At 37.5% G+C, this 22,832-nt stretch overlaps 1 protein-coding gene across 1 annotated transcript; it reads left to right on the forward strand.

Moving 5' to 3' along the window:
- The first annotated feature begins 179 nt into the window (after nucleotides 1–179).
- Nucleotides 180–11,130, forward strand: LOC137258435 (dual specificity protein phosphatase 22-B-like). Its single transcript, XM_067796114.1, has 5 exons — nucleotides 180–393; nucleotides 1,186–1,302; nucleotides 5,326–5,450; nucleotides 6,993–7,164; nucleotides 8,231–11,130. Exons 1-5 carry the CDS (start codon nucleotides 373–375, stop codon nucleotides 8,447–8,449), a joined length of 654 nt encoding a protein of 217 aa, XP_067652215.1. The 5' UTR covers nucleotides 180–372; the 3' UTR covers nucleotides 8,450–11,130.
- Nucleotides 11,131–22,832: the final 11,702 nt, after the last annotated feature.

The raw sequence follows: 22,832 nt of genomic DNA on the forward strand, positions 1-22,832 counted from the left end.
ATATTTATCGGGAAGAGACAGTAATATTAATCATTTAAATCGCAAACATACGTTTAAATGTGCATAATCAGTAAGAATATTAGTATATATATGATACTTTGACTAAAATTAACTGTACAGATGCTGTAGCTTGCAACAACCACAAACCTGTATGTCAACTTCCGTTTTATCAAACGGCATTGTTTACATATGCAAAAGTATTTTTCGAAGTTATTTTGCAATGCCCCAACCCCGTTCGAACACGTAATCCCAAGTTTGCCAAGTGAAGACTTTGCTGCGATATCTCAAGTGGATCTTAAGATGATGCTAAGGTTTTCATAGTGCACGAAAGGAGAACAGTTAGAACGTACTGTGCCAACCTCAAAACCAGACATGGGAAACGGAATGAACAAGGTAATTCTGGACGCGTTGTGTTTTGTAAGCATTTGCTTGAAAGGTTTGCGAAAGCTCAGTAGAGGGTAATCATCTTTTTTGCACGTTAAATACATGACGAGACTAATGACCGTGACTACGTTGTTCATATTTACGAACAGCGATGTAAATTAGTGGTTACATTGATTTTTATTTATGTTTACAAACACCAAAGAGGTGAAATAGCCCCAGGTCAAACACAAAGTTTACGAAGTTTGAACTATAAATGGTTTATTTTTTATGTTAGTGTACAGATTAGTACCATCTAATCGGCTTGACCATTGACCATGGTTACTAGACAGAGATTTTGGACTAGTGGATTACAAACCTGCATAGGCATAATATCATGTAATATCCTAAACATGACAATGATATGACATGATGACTAGTTATGCATACTTTCAGATAGAAAGGGTAATCTTTTAACTCTTTCATCATTGTTCATCAACCAAAACAAAAAAATAACTTTCTGAAAAGTAGTCTTGAAAGCGCATTACAAGTTACATGAACTCAAGGTTAAAATGGATCACAATTTTAGTCCTGTAAATTGTGTTTGTCCAGTCCTCTAAAGCTGATAACATATAATTCTTAATGCACAAGGATGCAAATTATGGCTATTTCCAGTGTCAGCACATCACATGATACTGCAGCCTGTTGAGTGACATTATTATTTTGCCTATAGCATGTAATGTTTGCACCTGATTAGCCTATATCATGAGGTTATCAATGTGATCAAGTTGTTTGTGCTTGCTGACATGGTATCCTTTCTTTCAGATTCTTCCTGGCCTGTATGTGGGTAACTTTCATGATTCAAAAGATGTTGAACAGCTCAATGCTAACAAGATTACACACATCCTTGCCATCCATGACACAGCTAAAGCACTGCTTAAGGTAATTTCATCATGGTTACTTCCCTTACATAATAAAGCTAAAGCTTTGCTTAAAGGTCACATGCAACGTAAAACACAAGTCTGCAGATTCTGATACCTTTTGGTTTGCACTTACCCCCCAAAATGCCATTTCAACCTATGAAGTTGAAAGAAAAAAGCACTTAAGAAAGCCCGTAAAATCAGAGTTCAAACGATTCACCAGTTTTCCCCCAGCGCTGGGTGGAAAAGTGGTTTCGACAGCGGTGCTGCGCCCATAACACATGCGCAGTGAATAGGTTTGCAGAGCTTGAAGCAGTATGCATGCATGCCTCGGGTATGAAGGTGTTGAGCAGTAGTCTAATCTTGAAGGTGTACACAAACAAGTCTACTTGTTATTTAGAAAAAACATGCTGATTGTGATAAGCAGCCTCTGTCACAGAGAAAGCTCATTGTTTGGTTTATTCACACCAATATGTCCGCCTGTCTGCTAATGACAATATGCAGTGCACAACTTCAATCATTGACCACATGCAATTTAAAATTAACACCTGTCGGGCTTATAACCCTGCGGCCCTGACTTGGTTCAATATCCTGAGTCCTTCAAGTGCAGTAGACCCAAGTACAAATTATTGCACTTTTGATTTGCAATTGAACGCTTATAATTTTGTTTATTTGTTTTTTCATAATCAACAATGCATATTATATGTCATGAATAAGTGATAATTGTGTTTTAATTATGTTTGATTTTTTGTTTGCATGTGTTAAAGGTCACATATACTCTAATAGGGTACAAATGCAAAATCACTTGCTGACATTGTTATAAATGAAACCCCGCCATTAAAACTGCTCATTCTGATCTTCCATTGCCTTAAATCGACCATTTTGTCAACAGTGCACAATTCTCAGCCACAAAAGAAATTTCAACCAATCAGAGCGGCACATCTCCGTGACATAATAGTGGGTATAGAAATGAGGGTCTGTGCAGAATTCATCTACATTTCAGTGGGTAAATTACTCCATTTACAGGTTTGTACAAACCTGAAATCGCGAAAGCTGTTGTGAAAAATGAAAGCGGTATGTTCTCACAATCTACTATCATTTAGTTTTGTCTCCTGCTTTGCTTAGTTTTCGAGTTGCAACCCTTGTTTTCATAGACGATTCTGTCAAAATCACTTGGTGTCGCTGGGTTGTAATCTGTGTTAGGTGGTATAAACCTACACATTATTTGTCATCTTTCACTTGATGCTCTGTTAATGAATTTATAACAGGTATAATTAGTGGTAACACCACTTAGATTACCCGACAGAGGCCCCCATTTGGCATATCTTTTGTCCGGATCAATCAAAGGATTAACCGATAACACACTGATTGATTAATTAGTTTTATGCGGATTTAAATGGGGAATTTGTCAAAAGGTAGTGTTTATGTATATACATTTACTAATCTATACTGAATACACTTTGTCCTGTCAGTGTCTATGTTAAAACAACACCCTTCTTTCAAAGGATTAACCGCCAATACATTGACTGACTATTGGCTAACTAATTGCCAGGTGTGTTATCTTGGGTGACCAATGAGACTATACAGCAATGTGAAAAACCTCAAACGATACATTTCGTATATTCGATTGTTGAAAGACACATCACTTGGGAAATCTGTAGATGATTTACATATCACTCGTTTTTGTGGTTATTGATGGATACATTCCTCAAACAAGGTAAGAGCCTGACATTGCTGCTATAACTTTAATTTGTTTTAATTTTAATATTTGCATTTTGTTTTTATTAAGTTGTCGTAACTTTCAACAGAATCATTGTTTTCGTCGTGAAGTTGTAATGATACAGACGACATACACTAGGGCGTGCGTGTGAATTATGATTCCTCTAGGCAAACTATAAAATGTCTAGATATTACATTCTTGTTATACGTTCGCAGATCGCTTCTTTCTGTTAAGTTTCAAAATCCATAAAGTATGATCATAAAGTAATTAGGATCATGAGACCAAATATAAAGACATATATTGACAAGTGTCTACATACTGGTGAGTGAACGTTTACAAACCAAGTAAATTTGGCAAGTGTAGAAATTTATCACACAGTATTTTCACTTTTAGCCATGATTCAAATACATATTTAACTACTAGTAGAAAGTAGTTACGATTTTTTTAACATGATGAAAACAAACCATAATCTCATTAATTCAAATGGACTTTAGTCCGTGACTTCACGCTCTGTCAGAGAATGAATGCTATTTAAGTTTGTTTTCATAGACTTACAAAATCAAAATTACTTTCTACTGGTAGTAAAATATGTATTTTGTTGATAGACAATAGGATTTTGCATGACATTGCTTATAGCATAACAATTTCACCCTTGGAAGCAAGGTGGAGGGCAAGATAATTAGCAATATTATTGTCACTTCGAGCCCCACCTTGCTTCCTTGACAGAAATCATTATGTTACAAGTTGTGTCTTGCAAAATCCTTTTGGCCATGATTCAAATACACATTTAACTACTGGTAAAAAGTAGTTTGGATTTTCTAACTTGATGAAAACAAGCCATAATCTCAATAATTCTAACCGACTTTTAGCCCGTGCCATTTTCAAAAATGGCGGCTCCCTGTCTGAGTATAATTGCCATTTAAGTTTGTTTTCACCGACTTACAAAATCAAAATTACTTTTCACTGGTAGTAAAATATGTAATTTATTGATGGACATAGGATTTTACATGACATTGCTTATAACATAACAATTTCACTCTTCGAGTGAATCGAGGCGGGGGCCAATATAATATTATTTACGATAATATTGGCACTTCTACCACAATCTCACGTCCGAGGAAGAAAGCATTATATTCATGCAAAATCCTTTTGGTCAGCAATGTGTGGTAAACAGTAAGCAGTCTTGATTTTATAAACTTGATGAAACTTGAACTCCATTTTCTATCCTGGAAGCGTGGTAAGGGGCGAACCATCCGATTTAGTATATACCACAGGCTTCCACAACACTCACTTCGCATACACTAACAACCAATTTAAGCACAAACTACAGAGTCTGGTGGAAATCTGTGCATAGTGACACCATCACCCGCCCCCAAGGAACAATTGACGGCAACACAACAATTCGGCATGTCTTTGGTGACGTTGAGAAATCAGCAAAATGATGAGCTTCCTACACATTTTCTATACATTTAACTGGAAACCGTTCCTTCTATGACGTCACTGTAGGGCTCTGGCGACAGAGTTACGTAACCTGTCTGCGGTTTCGTTTGCAGGCGAGAGAGAAGCAGACAGCTTTTTAGCAACTTTTAAGCGCTTGGTATTAATTAACCACAAGGGTTTTTTTTTAAAAAAGGGTGTTTCGTTTATGACTAACCAGAAGTCTTTCATATGCAGTGATAAAAAGAGTACCAAAAAATTGAGTTTAGTCGTCCTTTAAGGCAATTTTCTCATGGTTACTTCCCTTACAGTACATGATACAGCTGAGGCACTGCTTCAGATAATTTTATAATGTTTGTTTGCCATACAGTGATACATGACAGAACTGAAGTAATTCAGTTGTCAGTGTTCCAAGAATACCTGATTATTTGTATGCACTTCACCATTAAGCATCTATAGCAGGAAAGTATTGCTGCTAAGTTTGAATAAAGCATTGATTTTTAGTATTTTGAAGTGTCATATACAATGGAAATGTACTTACTTCTGTAATCATGCTGAAAATAGAGAGCTTGGGTTTCAGCATCCTTATTCCTTCATCAGTTAATGTTAATAGTATGTCATCAGTCCATCTGATCCATTGTTCTTGTTATTGTTGACAATGTTTATTTTCTGGACGGAATCCAGTTTTTCATGTCACTTGTCTAATCATTGAAGTCTATTCATTCATACAGCCATGCCATCAAGTGTTGTAGAAGAGTCAACACTGTTTACCATTCTACTGTATGTACAATGAGATGCACAAATGTGACACAGCTGGAAGATGCCAACCTGATGATTAGGTGATTGCCTACGGTTGATATTTAACAGTTTGTTTCATTCCTTTTTCAGGACAGGGAATATTTGTGTATCTTGGCCAGTGATAATTCAGAGCAGAATCTCACTCAGTTCTTCCCTCAGTGCATAGACTTCATACACAGTGCCAGACTGAATGGTGGATGTGTACTGGTACACTGGTAAGAACCTCTTGTATATCTACCATGTTTAGTGCATTCAGAGGTCCAGTGTGTAAATATACTGACAAGTATTGAAATCCCAAAACCAAATTCAAATGGAGAAAAATTAACAAACAATAACATTTGGAAGAAAATTGCAATACAGTTATGATGCAAATTTCATTGTGCTTCAATTTTAGTAAAAGGCATTGCAAGAGTTCCTGCCTATATGGCTGGCACATCAAGCTTCACACACAGAACCCCCTTATGTCCATCAGTACTGAGTGTGACTTCCCTGGGCCTGTATGCAAGCACAAGTCAACATTGCATGGATTCACACAAACAGATGCTCGGGGATGTTCTGCCACTCCTGTTGTTTAGCTGATGTTGACTTCCAGTGACCAAGCTGATCACACAGGTGGTCTGTTGGTTCATCATCATCCATCATGCTAACATTAATTTTGCCACTTGTAGAAGCGTTGTCTTCCATCTGCAAATGACACATAGAATCTGGACTCATCAGAAAACATGTTCTGGTTGATTTGTGGTGGATGGGGTCGATGTTCCTGCACAAACAGGATTCTATTAGCTTGATGGCATTGGGTCATGACATTTCCCGATATGGCCTCTGGCATATTTCTACAGCCTGCAGACGTTGAATGACTGTCATCATGCTGATTTGGCATCCGTCATGTCCCGTGGTGTTCGAGCTGTGTTTGCTGCTGTCTGACATCAGTTTCTTTGGTGAACTTATTGGTTATGCTGCACATGATGGCACATCAAGTCCAGAGTTTGGTCTACTTGGGATTGGTCACAGACACTTCCAGTTGCTGGTGATGATTTTGGAGTTTGGTGGATGGGCTCATTCCAAAGGGGCAGACGACCTCACAGTCACATGGTGATGTTCCCTCTCCTGTTCACTAAGCCATGGCATTCTGTGACTGCTAGTGAAATGGTTGAACCATAGTGCCTTCTATGTGTCCAAACCCTGGCTGTGCATGTGCATGTCATGATAGTCATGCATCCCAACAGGTCCAAGGAATCAGCCAGAGTTGTGTTTTTATGAACCAGTACCAGAAACATGAAATGAATTCGAATCCAGATGTGCATATGGTTTTACCTTATTTTCATCAGATAAATGAAATTGCTTTATAACATTTGTAGGGTGTTGCGTTTTCAATGTGTATCTGTATTCATACAACAGCCAGCAGTATTACCATCTACACATATAATCTTTCAATAATGATAGTTCTTTTAGCAGTTGGCTGTAAATAATCAATTTTGAAGAGCATTAACTAACATAATGTACATTGCACATTGTACACCTCATGTTCATATGTTAAGAAGTTTCGAAGCTGTCCTTTGCCCCAAATGGACGGTGGGGAAGCCCGATGATTAGAACATCCATTCATCTTGTCCAAAGCCCAGGTCTGATTCCCCACATGGGCACAATGTGTAAAGTCCATTCTAGGTCTACTCTGATGTGATATTTACTTGATTGTTACTGAAAGTGGCATAAAACCATACTCACCCACACAGAACCAATTGATATGTATTTTTCAGCCTGGCAGGCATTTCTCGCAGTGTGACAGTAACATCAGCCTACATCATGACTGTGACAAAACTGGGCTGGAAGGATGCCTTGAATGCTGTGCGAGGAGCTCGTAATGTTGCCAGACCCAACTTTGGTTTCCAGCATCAGCTGCAGATGTTTGAAGTGGATGGCTTACAAGAAGTATGTAGTTGCCTCTAATGCAGGATCAGGTTTTCACTTGTGAGAGGCATGAGTGGCCCATGTCTGAAGGTTACCAGGATATTGAAAAAATGTGGAGAAAGGTGAATCAGGGCTCCAGATAATTTTATGAATTACTGAATGTTTCTTCCTGGCCAAGTGTGTGTTTTTATACCGTTTTGCTCACATTTTTCAATGAGTAGTGACTAACTGATCTGCACACTGCACTAAGTGCTCGACATGTCAAGTAAACTCACAACATCATTGTGTATATCTAGTTATCAATGAAAGAGACCTAGTGATCATTTGTGCGTTATTCACTGCAACAGACAAGAGCAAGGAGTCTTATCCTTTCCTTATATCTGTAGTAAAGATCAAGAAAGATATGAAGTTGTGCAACTTGTACTAGATACACTGGATAATTTCCAAGAGGGTTGTTATACTGAAAGGACCTTAAACAGAGTGGATAAGGAAATTTACACTGATCTTTTCTTAGTCATACCTCTTAGCTGATATTAAGAGTTCTCTTAGTGTTATCATCAGGAATCAGATAAATGTTCTTACTCATCATTTGCTATTTGGATTAGTTTATTCATCCACATTTTTAAGCTGATGAAATTTATGACTAGTTTGTAAGTTTTAAGACCATCTAACCCTCATGGCATACAGGATAATGTGATAACTGGCATGTATCAAACTCTGGTGAGTTACATTGGAATGATGAATTTATCAGAAACGAATGTTATGTTTCAGATGTTTATTACTGTTAATTACAAATTTTATGATAAGACTTGTGAACACACAGTTTAGAATTTTCCTTCAGCAACCCATGCTTGTCATAAGAGGCAGAGGGATCTGGTGGTCAGACTCACTGACATGGTTGACATGTGTCATTGTATCCCAGTTGCATAGATTGATGTTCATGATGTCAATCACTGGATTCCGTGATCCAGACACAATTATTTACAGACCATCATCATGTAGCTGAAAAATTGCTGAATGTGACATCAAACAAAAAACAGTGACAGAACAAGATTGTATTTTATATGAAAGTTATCTTCTTCACCAGGAACGTAAGAGAGTGCAAGAAAAGTTCCCAGTCAACCCCTTGAATGATGAACAAAGCTGTAAGGAGCTTCTAGAAGGCTACAGGAAGTTTGTGTTGCATGGAGCTACTGTTGATAATGAGCTGTACAACTTGCCGCCAAATGCCTACAAGGACAGGCCACGATCAAACCGAGACAAGAACCCTGATGATGAAACTGATACCTCAGGAGCTTCATCGTGATGAAGGCGTGAAAAGCAGGCCAGCACTGCCGTTTCCCATCAAAGCCTCATTATGTTGTTATACAGATAAAACCACTAAAGTGTTCGAAAGTGAGGAAAAAGGCAGGGCCTTTTCATATCCCAGGATGAAACTGTAGAGAAAGGGTGTCTTTAAGCTACATCCTAAAGTAGAAACCTGAAAGACCTGGGTTTCATCCATTATTTATGTTGTAAACCTATGACTAGAAGGTGTAAGGGGAGACAACCAGGATTAGCATATCCAACAGTTTCCTTACTTAATACTTGAGTAAGTTGTCTCCCATTAGTTTCTGTCCCTACAGCCTGTCTGACGAGAGATGGGGTAACTATCATTGTAAACAGGACAAAAAATGGTACAACCATTTGATGTGGTGTGGAGTTTGCAGTATTCTGATATTGAAAAAGAGTTTCAAATATCAAACAAATGTTGCAAGTGAAATAAGAGAAATGTCACACAAAAAAGGTTGTGATCATCATGACCATTGTCACGAGTGTTTAAAACCATTGTGTGTGTGATGTTTGGAATGCTGCTGCTAGCAGTGCTAGAGCCAGCAATATTCTTTACTAAATATACCATTTGAAAATTGTAGAGGATATTTCCAATACTAGTCTATATGAGAAAAGGTAATATGTATCCCTAGAGATTTCCCTAAGGAATGGAACAAATTGTCACATTTCCCCTTAATTTCTCTTCATCCTGTTTCGTCGTTGGTTTCATCATCAAATTTATCGATCTTGTTAATCCAATATCCCCTGCTGTTTTTGAATGGTATATATATGCCCTTAGGACTATATCATGTGCTTCCTGATTTCATTGTGAGGTGTCAGTTGAACTGCATAGCGCTGTCAGAAATAATTTCCTGTAATCTAACATGTCTAACTCAAAGACTTGTTGTATTTTCTAACAGAGAGTTCAGTCACATGTGGCTCAGTTTTTGTGCTGATTATAGAAATAATCTCACTATTTTATCCATGACTCACTACACACTATTAGTGCTTGTGAAACCTATATGACAGTTTGCGTTAAATTATGCCAGAATATTCATGACAATACCACCTGTCATACATTGTATGTTGTTCAGGGGAGACAACTCCCCACTAGTCCCCTAGACTCATGTTCGCTTCCTTCAATGTGTACAGTCTTCAAATTTTTATGATAGTGTAAAGGCTGGACATTATTTTATGTGACTGCAGATTTTTAGGATGAAAGATCAAAATACAGTGGAAGCTGTCAAAACCGGCATTCACTGGCACTGAAGAAATTGTCCGGTAAAGACAATGTGCCGGATTGAAGAACTGGGGATAAAAGTACAAGCTATGGGTGGGACTGAAATTTATGTCAGTGTTGACAATTTGCCAAATTGGACAGATGCCAGTTTTGACAGCTTCCACTGTACAAGAATTCCTATGGTAAATATTAGTTTTGATTATCTGTAATGTTAAGAAGGCAGAGGAAAAACTGCAGGCAGGTTAAGCTCTATCTCAATCATCCACATGCAGTGAAATAAGGCCCATTTGTCTTCCCGAGATGGCCTAGATTTCTGACGAACAACGTTAATTTACTGCTAGCCAGTCTCATGGTCAAGATTTTATATGTTTCTTACCTCGGAGTAAATCTTGGTGTCTGGTCTGGTTAAAGCCACATTTTGAAGTTACAAGTCGTAATGTTTCTCTTTGTTTTTGGCTTATTTCATACACTGCCACAAGACTGTCATGATTCATCAACATGCTCCTAAGTAATTGCGTTTTGAACATTTTAGGATATATTTTCAACAAATTTTAATCAAATATTCTAAGTAATTTGTTAACCCATATTATTCATTTCTTGTTGGCAGAATAAGAAAAAATTCATTTTCAGTTAATATTGTTTTCACATTTCACTTCAAATTAACAGATTCATATATCAATTTTGGGAAATGTGCCTGGCTTCACTGTATAGACAATTTAATGATGCAATAAGCCTTATTCTTGACAATATAGGGTTGTCCTGTTTGTTGTGATAAACCATGCTTGCCATTATAAACACAGTCCTGTGACACAAATGACTGCAAATATGTTGTATGTATTCAAGTTGATGGCATGTTGACAAGGTACAATAATCATAGAGTGTTTGATGGTTTTTGTGATATGATTGCAGTTAATTTGACAAAGTTTGTGAAGTAATAGCTAGAATGAAACACTTAATTAATGCTCCCTGCACATGACACTGGGTAACTGTGGCATAGTCTTGAAGTTGGGAAACAATACTTGTTGGTCACAAGTCAGTATTATCTATAGACATGACAGTTGATCTAAGAACTGGTTCCACTTTACCCAGTAAAGCAAATTGAAAATGTGCAAATATTATCACGGATGGAATTCAGTTCTACAAAATACTAGAATCTATAGTGAGAAAGTGTAACATATGTCATACTTGGGATTACGTTTTCATAGTAAAGGACAAATTCTAGTGCTTTTTGGTTGAGTCCCATCCGGGATTCGAACCCGCCCCCTAGGGTCAGGCACTGATTCACCAGCACACAAAGTCAGTTGTCTAGCTTGTTCAGCCTATGCGACTTGCATAAAAATGGAAGTTGGACAACTGGTAGTCTAGACTAGGTACTTGACTGTGTACCCGTCTGATAAGTGTAAATTGGCATGGCTCAGATTGGCTGAAATCTATGATTACACAATGCCATTTATAAAGTAGTCATATGTAATGTAAGTCATACATATATTTAGGATTACATTTCTTAGTAATCCCAGACATAATGGATTATGTTTAACCACTTCATAACTTTCATTGTGTATTTTCATTATCTCAGAAATTGACATATATCTAATTAAACATGCACATTGATGCAGTTTAGAATGCTCTGTGTTTGATATTATTTTCACTGACTCACATGTAAGAGACATGTTGTTTGAGGTCTTCATGATAGACCTAGTGACATTTAGTTACATTTTGCATGCTTAGTATGTGCTTGTCAATAACAATGTTTAACTGTGGCAACAACCGAATACCAAGCTTTCACCTGGTTTTGCTTCTGATGGTTGCTATGGTTTCCATATGTTGCTGTTGAAAGGTCACAGACTTAAGAGTTTATTAGAGATCAGTGCCATTGTGATCCATTAGTGCCTTGGATTGTTTTATTGAAATTGATTCAATTTGGCTCTTTTGTGATGTGTTAGGTTTTTGTGTGTTGTACTTAGAAATCTGTCCTTGCTGGGACTTCAAAAGAATGCATTTGTAGTGTTGAATTTCAAAGAGTCTATCAAGATGTTGAATTATTGAATCCTGCAAGAAGTATGCCTTTAATTGGGTTTGGACAGTATATCTCATTTTCAGTGTGAAAACGGTATTATTACACCATTGCAGCCTTCCTGTACCTCCTCCTCTTCGTTTATGAAAATAATAAATAATAAGTCATCTTCTGTAGAGCACAGTCTCCAAACACCAAGTGATTGTGCGCAACGCTTATCCAGAATTTGATTCTTTTTTACCCCAGATAAACCATGCTGCCTCTTATGCGCTAGAAGTTTATAGTCACATGACTTTTTTCGAACCGGGTACCCATTTTCTGCTATTCAACAGAGGCAATATTGAACAAACTCGCTTGCCTAAGGTGAGACCACATGTATCACATGTGCTTCATTGTGCTGCTGGACTCATGTCCTAGAAACTGTCAGGAGTCAAGCTGTCAAACCTGATCACATATCCAAGAACTGTCCGAGCTTGATGTTGCATTACTTCAACTGATTCGTGACCTGACCTCTGTGCACAGGACCACATCCCACCATCCCCCCATCTGAACCCCTCACCCACTTTATTTTAATTCTTCCTCTTTCTGCCGTGGGAAAATAAGAAGGCAGGTAGCTGTCAATGCGGAAAACAGCATTGTCTTTTATCAGATCAGAATGATAAGCTGTGAGCTTTCACTTTCCAGGAGCATCATCTGGAGTAAGCCTGAAGGATATGAGAAACATGGAGAGTTTAATCACAGGTTGTCATCATATTTTTGCCACATTGTCACAACCAACAAAAATAAGTGACTTACTTGAGCCATGCCCCAACCCACCTTTATCCCCAGCCCCTTCAACGTTACCTTCATCCCCAGCCCCTTCAACGTTACCTTTATCCCCAGCCCCTTCAATGTTACCAGAATAACCAGTTCTACCCTGGTACAAGTAGTTCATTAACTAGACCCATACATACATTGTTATGTCAATATCCTATGTATATTTTTTTTTTCATTATAACTATATGCTCAATATCTATGATATGTTATGAATAACATTGCTGTATATTTTTACCATACAAGTTGAACAAGCATGCATTTTTGCACCTGCACACTAGTAAAGTCAGTATGTCAATGTTACAAGTATCTAAGGATCTGGTAAAGGCTGTTAGGGTGTCATAGTATTCCTCTTGTATATTATTGTGTGTTGTGATATTTTCAGTATGTATCATTCTGCAAACCCATGTCACTCATGCACTGCCATTTGATGGTTGTGTCTTGTGATGGTCGGACTTCCACTGTCCACTGTACACTGTACCCTGTACCTTGTACATGGTGTACAGTCATAGTCAAACAGTAAGGATAATATCATAATATCTACCCCCAGCTAAATGAATACCTTTCTGTAGTACATTCTATTTCAAGCCAATACCAGGTATTGGAGTGTGGAAAGATGCTTATCAAGATATGGATATTGGTGAGAATTTATCTCTGCCATCTTCCACTGGGCCCCATGGTCTCTTTTACAAAGCGATCATACAATTCGACACAATTGTAAACGTTGTGAGGTCAGTCAGTCATATCATCTTCACTTTGCAAAAGAGGTGACCAAGGGCCTCATTTCACAAAGGTATCTTAGAGCTGCAAGTAGCTAAAAAATGTATTATGGTCCGATTTTCAAGAGGAAAAGTGGTCTGAAATCAGTAGAAGGCCATATGATGTTATTAGATAAATCATGCGGCATAGCTACTACAGGTATTATAAACCAATGTTTCAGTATGAGAGTAACCGCTGCCTTAGCCTGAAGATCAGTGCTTGGAATGGGACCCAGAACTTTACATTGTTCCATAGTGTGCTTCACTGTTGGTTTGATCATAACCGATGTTAACCTTTATTATATCAGGAGATACTAACTGTACAAATTAATGACAATATTTGAAAGGTTACAATATTTTCTCTCTCACAATTGTGCAAAGCTCCAATCAATTGTTTAAAGATTAATTGTGTTAATATTGTTTGATGTGTTATATTTAATGGCAGTTTTTTTTATGAGACATGTTTTCTGTCAATTTAGTCATGACCTTGATAAATATATATTTTAAGTCATGAAAGATGATGCAATCCAACTGTTTCCTATTTTTTTCATTAATGAATTATTTCTGTTAGGAAATGTATGCCCATGGATCATTTGACTGAAATGATTATATTTATTGTTCCAAACCAATGTGTTATCATTTTAGGCAATCTCCTTACAATTAAAGCAGCAGGGTTGGACCCCTGTTCCCATCCCATCACCATCACTACACACAAACACATACATTGTTTCTCAATATATTGATCTTGTGTCAAGTAATAACTGAGGATACTAGGTCTTAAATTTCTACAAATATTATGATGTAAAACAATTCCCCTCTGGGCAACATAATGTGAATCCTCTTTCAAGTTTGCCCACTGTGATTTTCATGAAATAATGCTTGAAACAGTGTTACACTTGACTCACTCACTGACTCCAGCTGACCATGAAAAAGAACATAAAATGAAAAGGAATAAATAGGAACTGAAAGATCAAAGTGAGACAGTAGTCATTTTTTGCATAATTTGTATATGCTTGCATATTAATGACCCAGTTTGATTGATGTCTGGCATGAGAACAAATATATACTGAACAACAAAAGAAACAGTTTGGGTTTTTTGTCGTTTCTAAATAAAAGCCACAAATATGAATGCTTATGCGAAATTTGTGTTTCTTTTGCAGTTCAGTATATGATACACTGAAAGATACTGTGTGGCTAATGCATGTATTTGAATGTGTGTTACACAGGCTCATTACGAGGCTAATATGAAACAGTGACACATAGTCCTGTGTGTAGCTGTCAGGTCACAACTTCCATCACATGGTTGTACACATGACACAGTTGTACTGTAGCACTGTTTATATACGGTGAATGAAACGTTAAGCGCCACCCAGTATATTTTGCAAAAATATAGCATGGCACATAGGAAATCTTTCAGAAAAAACAAACTACCATAATTTGGTTTAGTACTTTTAGTTTAAAAACAAAGCCATAATGGAAATTATGTTTTACTTTCAACAGGATATTTATGTTTATTGCACCCTCTGCTACTGATGTAAAATGTACTATAGACCTATGGCCTCTACAGTACTGTAAATAAAGATTGATTGATTGATTGAACAGGATGCGTGCGCTTTTGGAAAACATGCATTGTGTTTTCCTCAAAAAGGTTACCTTCTTTTGAAAAGTGAAAATCAGAAATGACTGTCATATGGTCACATGACTATCACTTTTAACAAGTGAAACCTAAATTTAATAGTTTTGTATAAGCACAACAGGAATAGTTATTTTGATTTTAAAAGCAGTGTCATCATATCTGTAACAGTATTTCCTTTAATTGTAAATACAAATGATTATGACATCTGTAAAACTGTTACCAGATGAACCTTCTCTAAATATGGATTGGTCTCCCAATTAGTTCAGCCTAACATTTCCACAGCTTCACATCTTAGTTTTGAAATAGGCTGGTGCTTAACGTTTTATTCTCAGTATACAACATGCTGCATGTCACAAGTTTATGTATAGTGTGGAATATATTTATTGTTTGTCCAGGCAGGTGACCCTGGTGTATTGCCTACCAGTTACCAGTACATCCTGGTGACCAGAGACAGTATACCAGATGATAGGGTCCCTTTTTTGACCAGTTATGCAGTTGTGCTGATTCAGCTCTCTATGCACTTAGGTTTTTGGTTTTTGGGGGTTTTTTTTGTTTTCGTTTTTTGTTGTTGTTGTTGTTGTTGGACATAAGCTACCCTTGCTGCATTTCTATTTCATGAGTCACACCCTTTGTGTTTTTGGTTTGCAGGTGAATTTGTTAACCAGTTCACTGGGGATGTTAGAAAGAGTGATAAAATTACTGTTATGTAACTGGATATTTCTTCTGTTTTGGTTGTCAGAAAGTTGGTTTTTTTTAGAATTTTGTTTGGTGTTTAATGTTTTGACTCTCAAATATTCATAGGTCGGGCAAATGAAAACAAACTTGATGTATCTGTATCTATTTTTCTGTTTGTGGGGTTTGGTTTTATATGTATTAATGGAAACTGTGGCTCATGAGAGATTCATATCTGGCATCTCTTCTGGTACCTGCAGATTATTAATGAAATATTGCTAAAAGTGGCATTAAACCATACCCACTCACTCATCCACTGCAGTAGAATTGTCTCACCCTCACACAAAGAGCACAAGGCCATTGGTGGCCCTGTTGTCTAAGGACCTGCAGTTGTTGTGCACGGTTGTGTCAACATGTGAAGATCCGACTTTATCTTTAGTAACCCATGCTTTTCTAAGAGGTGACTACTCTAATCATCTAATCATATCCCAGTTGCATAGATTGGTGATTATGTTGTTGACCATTGGATTGTCTGGTCCAGAGTGGATTATTTACAAACAGCCATTCAGTGGAATAAAGCTGAGACCAATGTTAAACAACAAACAAACAAAAACGTTGAGTCCCTTTGTCATACCACAAACCTATTATGAGGGTTGGAATGTGGGTTCATCCTGATCATGTTTCTAGGTTTACAAGCAGCATACCCAGGTAACTGTCTTTTACCTGAATTGCTTCAGCCGGTCATCCAAGTTAAGCTGACACTTTGTCATGTAAGTGCAATAATGGTCAAAGCAGCATTAAGCCCAGTTCCCACGTCTCTCAACAACTTATTTATCATGCTTGATAAAATTACTTTCTTCTCTCTTGCAATGGTTTGGTGCATTTTTACTCCTTATTGAGATGATGGGCACTGGGGTAGTCAAGTTTAAACGTTTGCTTGTCACACCGAAGATCCGGTTTCAATTCTCCGCATGGGTACAATGTGTGAATCCCATTTCTGGTGTCCATTGGTGAGATTGAAATTATGTATGCTGAATATTGCTAAAAGTGGCATTAAACTACACTCACTCACCTGTGTGAGATGAACAATTGCGAAGATTCACTCAGCATATATGTGCATGCACAGAAGTAGTACAGTAACAAAGCAGGACATTTTATCAAGGGATGCCAATAGTTGAGTTAGCCCAGATTGCTGATAGGAAATGGAAAAAGGGTGAAACATAGACTAATTAATGCTCCATTTCAAAAGTAATTCACCTTAAACTCTTGTGGCCTTGTTAAGAATATATTTATTCCTTAAATGATGGTTCATTTTCTTTGTGCTCTTAAGGTCTAGATTAGAATACTGGCCTTCAGCAAGCCATGCTTGTCGTAAGCGGCAACTACTGGGATCTGGTGGTCAGACTCTCTAACTTGGTTGACACATATCATGGGTTCGGAGTTGTGTAGATCAATGCTCATGCTGTTGATTACTGGATTGTTTCGTACTTACTCTATTATTTATAAACCAATGCCATATGGCTGGAATATTGCTGAGTGTGGTGTGAAAAAACAGACTCACTCTATCAGTAAGATTGTACGTGACAACAATAGTGAAAGTGCCATGATCATGATGTTAGTGTTGAAACTGATATGCTGCAAGTTGGTGTTCTGTATTTTCAGTTAAGCACAGCACTAGGATAGAGTTATTTGTGTGACCTAGATCTTTATGCCCAATGAGTCAGTGTTTTCCTGTAAATCAGTTTGTGGACCTTCCCTATTTGTTCAATATGTGCATGACTTGTCACTTCATACATTCAGTTTGATAGAATGTGACCTCCATATCTGAAGTTATTATTTTATAATGGTGTTTATTTACATGTTTAACTGATAGTTTTGTTTGCTTTGTTTGTTCAATACAGCAGTTTTAACTGATGGTGAAGTTAAGGATGTATTTCCGAATATTTCAAAAACAGATTGTATAGTAGGATAATGTCCTGAGGCTCGCTCACTCACTCACTCACTCACTCACTCACTCACTCACTCAAGTGTAGGGGTCCTCAAGTAGCACAGTGGCAAAATTCACTCTCTCACTAACATCAGGAGCTTGATTCCCCACAGAGGTTCAAAGTTCAAAACTCTCAAAAGTTGGGATATCACTAATAGAGCCTTAAAGTGACTGTTACTCACTTATCTCTGCCATGATAAATGAGATAATCCTTGTTTAATCTGTACCAGGTACATTTCAGAGATGATTCTGTCTTTTCTTTCCAGCATGTTACAGACATCGGATCACTTTATGAATTGTCTTGTGATGAGGAGTGAGTAAAACGATTGTTTCCAGGGTTTCATATCACTGGTTCAGACTCCTGTATTTGGTACCCTGACACACAAGCAGCTGGCCTTTTTCATGTGCCAATTTTTTTATCATGGATGACAAAATACTACAGCGGAGATTGGTGATGGTATATCCTTTAGGTGATACTAGGAGTGCTATTTGTTTACTGAATATCTATGTGCCCTTCATATGATAATTTATTTATTTTTGTGTATTGGTGATTTGTCGCCGTTATATCTACTTTTTGTACCTTCCAAGTTTGAGTATTAAGATTATGTGTATTAGTTTAGATATACAGTTGTTAATAATAAATGAATTATGACAATTCATATGCATTGTGTTATTTATGAGAAATATTACTCTTCGTGTGGAAGGATAGTTTTTCTTCCACATTCAGGGTTACATGTAATTTGTAATTAGGGGAACATGTCAGCAGGTCATTGTGTGAGTCTGTACTTTCCTTAGAGTGGTTTTAGTAACTTGTTGTGGAATTTAGATAGCTAACATCTTCAATCATCATATCAATCTGCTAAAAACTTGTTGTCCATTTTGTTGTAGACTTAAAACTAGCTGAGGTAACATGCAGTGTACAAAACCATATGTCAACAGTTTCACAATAGGTAATGGAGAGGGGGGGAAAAAGTGTCAAGCATTGAACTTTGCATCCTGAACAATGTGGTTTTAAGGTTTTCAAATCTTGCATGGTAACATGACAAAGTTCAACATGACATTGCTGGAGATTAAAAGTCCAAAGGCCGAAACATGTTTCAGCAACCCATGGAAACTAATACCATTAAAGGGGCAGCGTTGTCGCTTAGTAGTTGCAGCTTTCACTCAACACATAGAAGATCCTGGTTCGATTCTCAACTTTAATGATGATATTTGATAAGGAACATTAAGTAATAGTGAAAGTAATAAATTATTATCATGAGGCCTATAAATTCATAATTTATTGTGAATGGATGAAAGTTTGTCAACTAAGATTTAGGGAAAATGTAAAATACAATGAAATTTGCTTTACACACAAAACAAATAGATTTTAGCTGTACTTATCGGAGTTTGCCCAGAAGAACTGTATATTCAATACTATAAACTCAAAACCATAAAAGATTTATTTCAAAATTTATTAATGTGGCCTTTTGCAGTTTTTGTCAATAAGCAATCTGAATTGTTGGGAAAAGGTCTGAATCTTTTGCATTAAGGTTCTTCCTGATTATGCATAATTAAAGCTTACTTGGTGTGTAAATGTCATCTCGGTATGTAACAGAATTGTTATTTTTGGTCAGCACTGGGGGAAATTTAATGAATCGTTTGAACTCCGATTTCGTGGGCTTTTTTTCATCGTGTTTTTTTGTTCAACTTAAAAGGTTGAATTGGCATTTTTGATGATTTGTTTTGGTATGTGCATAACGAAAGATATCAGAATCTGCAAAGTTGTGTTTTACGTTGCACGTGACCTTTAATTTAATTGTGTTGTTTCAGCAGCAGAAGAATAGTTATTTGGGGGTAAAAATTCAGTCCCATCACATTTTCATCAATATAATCTTTCAGAAAGAATCCAAAAAGGTTATGGTATCTGTAAGACTGTCCATAGAGAAAGCTTCTTGATCTATAGGTTGATTAAATTGATGGCTATACCTGACCTTTCTGTATTTTATCTGCGTTTTCTTTCGTTATTTTATGCACGGGTATATAGATCATACTGGGTTAAAATATATGCCAGCTTCGTTTGTGGCCATTGCTGTTAGCGGCTTTGCAACGACGACCAGGTGAGGACTTTCAGCCAGGACGTGATGTGAAGTTCTCTATCGTTATTTGCGGTTCAGCAAAGGATTTTTAGCACAGGTAGCTAACTGCCTACTGTCCACATAAAAACACGGACTATCATACACACAATAAACACATAAAATCTGAATTCTGCGCAACATGCGCGCGATACCTGTAGTGTAGAGTCCACTGAGACCAATCTTCTCTGTACAGAGCGAGAACCAAGACAAGAACTGCTCTGCCACGAAACATTAGTAGATTTGCGTCATATAGTCTGATAACTATCATTATACCTAATATTGTAGTTACTGTTATCAGAAACATTCCCTGGAGCAAGATCACAAAGATAGTCATCAACCATATGGTTTCCCATTTTGTAAAAAAATGTTAATTTAGAAATTTTTTATGTATGTGTGTGTGTGTTTGCATATATAGTTATATATAGTTATATATATTTATATAGTTAAAGCTATGTATATATATACTTATACTGTTATATACATAGTTATAGCTATATATATATAGTTACGAATGTCAAAAATGTCAAGTTATGTTAACTAATGCAGTATTAAAATGTTGTTAAAATGGATCTTCTAAACGTTTTAACACTTAAATAGATATAACTTTATATTACTCCCTTTGTCCAGTATTCGACTTTCCAGTACATCAAAGACAAGACGGTATCCCCCGTATGGTATCATCCGTCGGCATATCAAACAAACTGGACAGGTGGGACTAACGCGTGTAGTTGGGATACGTTGTTTCGGTAATAGGCGTTGTCAAATAATTAATGCAAATGTAAAATTATCTACTTTTCACTGAAACATTACCGGATGGTGGGTGTTAGTATGACAAATGTTGGTACATACATACTGTGCAGGTTACCTACAGACTGGCGTCACAATGCTGAAATGTTGCTGAATCCAGCGCTAAACAACAACCATACCTATCTCAGTGATAATTGTTTGTGGTTTAACAGTACAATGTATTACTTTGCATCAGTATTCGGGACTCCTGCTCAAGGAATCAGTTGATGACATCTCGGTTCAACAAAACGCACAATTCGTTTATTTGTATGATGATTAATGTCAAATAATTAATTTGCATCAGGAAATATTTGTCCGTCAACCTATACACAGTTTAAGTGTCTTTGTCCGTCACGCCGAAGTGTAAAGGGAAGTTAAAGCTGTACACGATGAAAGGCCTCGAGCTGCCAGAATGTTGCAGTGTTGAATGATAAGGAAGTAATCTTTTGCATATAGAGTTCGAAGTAAACTTATGGCTTCAGTTTGGTAGTCGACATGTAACGCTCTGCGTCTGAGTGTATTTGTGTGAATCTTTGTATGTGAGTGTATACGAGTACGCGTGTGTGAGTGTTTCCTTTTGCTTGTTTGATTTCGGGAGGAGTGGACAACCAATCAATCATGCGATCAATCAAACAATCGATCAACCGATCAATCAATCAACCAATCAACCAACCAATCAATCGTTGGTTAAGGGAGATATTTGTTTTGGTTAATCAGTGCATCTGTATATAAGTCCCTAAATCCTTGTCCAGTTAATGGATCGGATGGTCAACCCCAGTGACCTGGCCGATAGCGTGTCACCATATCCCGGCGGAATGAGTTATTCTCAGTCACTGGATTGTCTGGTCCAAACTCGATCTACAGGCTAAAACGGAAAGTATATTTCTTTATTGCTGGAGGTCGACATATTCCATCATATTGCTGTGGAGGAGGAGAGAAACATATATATACTTACACAGAAAGAATAGTCTCAATTTTAAAAAATTACCTGTTCTACAGGTAACACCGTCAAAAGACATATTTACATGAAAAGGTGCCAGTGATATGAGTGGACACGTGCGAATAGTCTACGTCACTGGGAGCCAGTGTGCATCATGCATGCCGGTGATAATATCGGGGTTATATTCTGGGATAACCAGTCACTCGAGGGCGACTCCGATTCGTTGTTTGAAAGTGTTTCTTTATTCCCTGAAATTGGAAGAAGTTGTGCATGTTCACAAGTTGCCCAGCAACTGAGAAAAGTTGCCGCTGTAAGCTGGAGCTTATGGCATATGCTCAAAATGTGAAAATGATTGGTTAGAAAATAGATATAAAATAAATCATCTTTCACACACAGCTTTGTTCGGCGGCTGATATGATTAAATTCTCTGCCAAGAAGACACCTACTGTATCACCAGTATATGTATAAACCTGTAGGGATTGTACTCTTATCAGCTGACTGATTTTCTGTACGAGAACAAAGCAGCAATAGGGTGTGGATATGGGACGTTTTCTTGATGTAGTTAGCGAATGAGCAGCGAATTACACAGATTAGCATAAGTGGAGTCATTTCACACGGGGAATTATAGATGGGTTTAAAATACCCATGTGGAGATTCGAACCAGTGTCTGTGACGAAACGAACCCCCCTTTACCACTGTAATATCTATAACCCGTGGATCCATCATGACTATCACTGAAGTAATAAAGGTTTCCGATATATCGTTATGTTGATTTACATGGCGCACATGAAGGTTTGGAGTTTGGAACTGTTTGGTGCCAGAAATGGAAAGAATGTGTCATTCAAAAGAAACCGACAAAATACGGAGTTGTCTATGAACTAGCCCCCAGCCCCCCCCCCCCCCCCCCCCCCCCCCCCTCGAAAAGTCAGCAAGAATAAGGGTGATAACCTGAACATGCTCAACGCGAACAACCCCGTGGATTTTCAACGGTATGGCCCGGGCCCCATGCTTGCTGGGGCTGACTGAGATACAACCATATGACATTACGTAGCTGACACCGCGTGGGCGTTGTAGTCGTGTCCACACACCAGCACGAACTGATTAAACATGGAAGTACTCACTATCGCTACTGTTGTGTTTCACAACTTTGTAAATTCCTGTGTTTACAAATGTACTGGGTAACCGTACATGGTCGCAATTTTCTGTCCGATTTCCTTTGCATATCAAGCTACCGAATAATTAAGTCAAAGTTATCAGTCGTGCGTGATAAATAATCGAGACCTCCTACATATGATTTATCGAAATCTAGAATTACAAGAAACTGTAACGACGCTGTCCAACTTGTAATAGTTTCGACTATATTTGAAATATTGTGAGAGAACAAGGTATGATATGCACACCTTTAGAGTCCCAAT

The sequence above is a fragment of the Haliotis asinina genome, chromosome 12, assembly GCF_037392515.1.
Source record: "Haliotis asinina isolate JCU_RB_2024 chromosome 12, JCU_Hal_asi_v2, whole genome shotgun sequence".
In the NCBI taxonomy this organism is placed as follows: Eukaryota; Metazoa; Mollusca; class Gastropoda; order Lepetellida; family Haliotidae; genus Haliotis; species Haliotis asinina.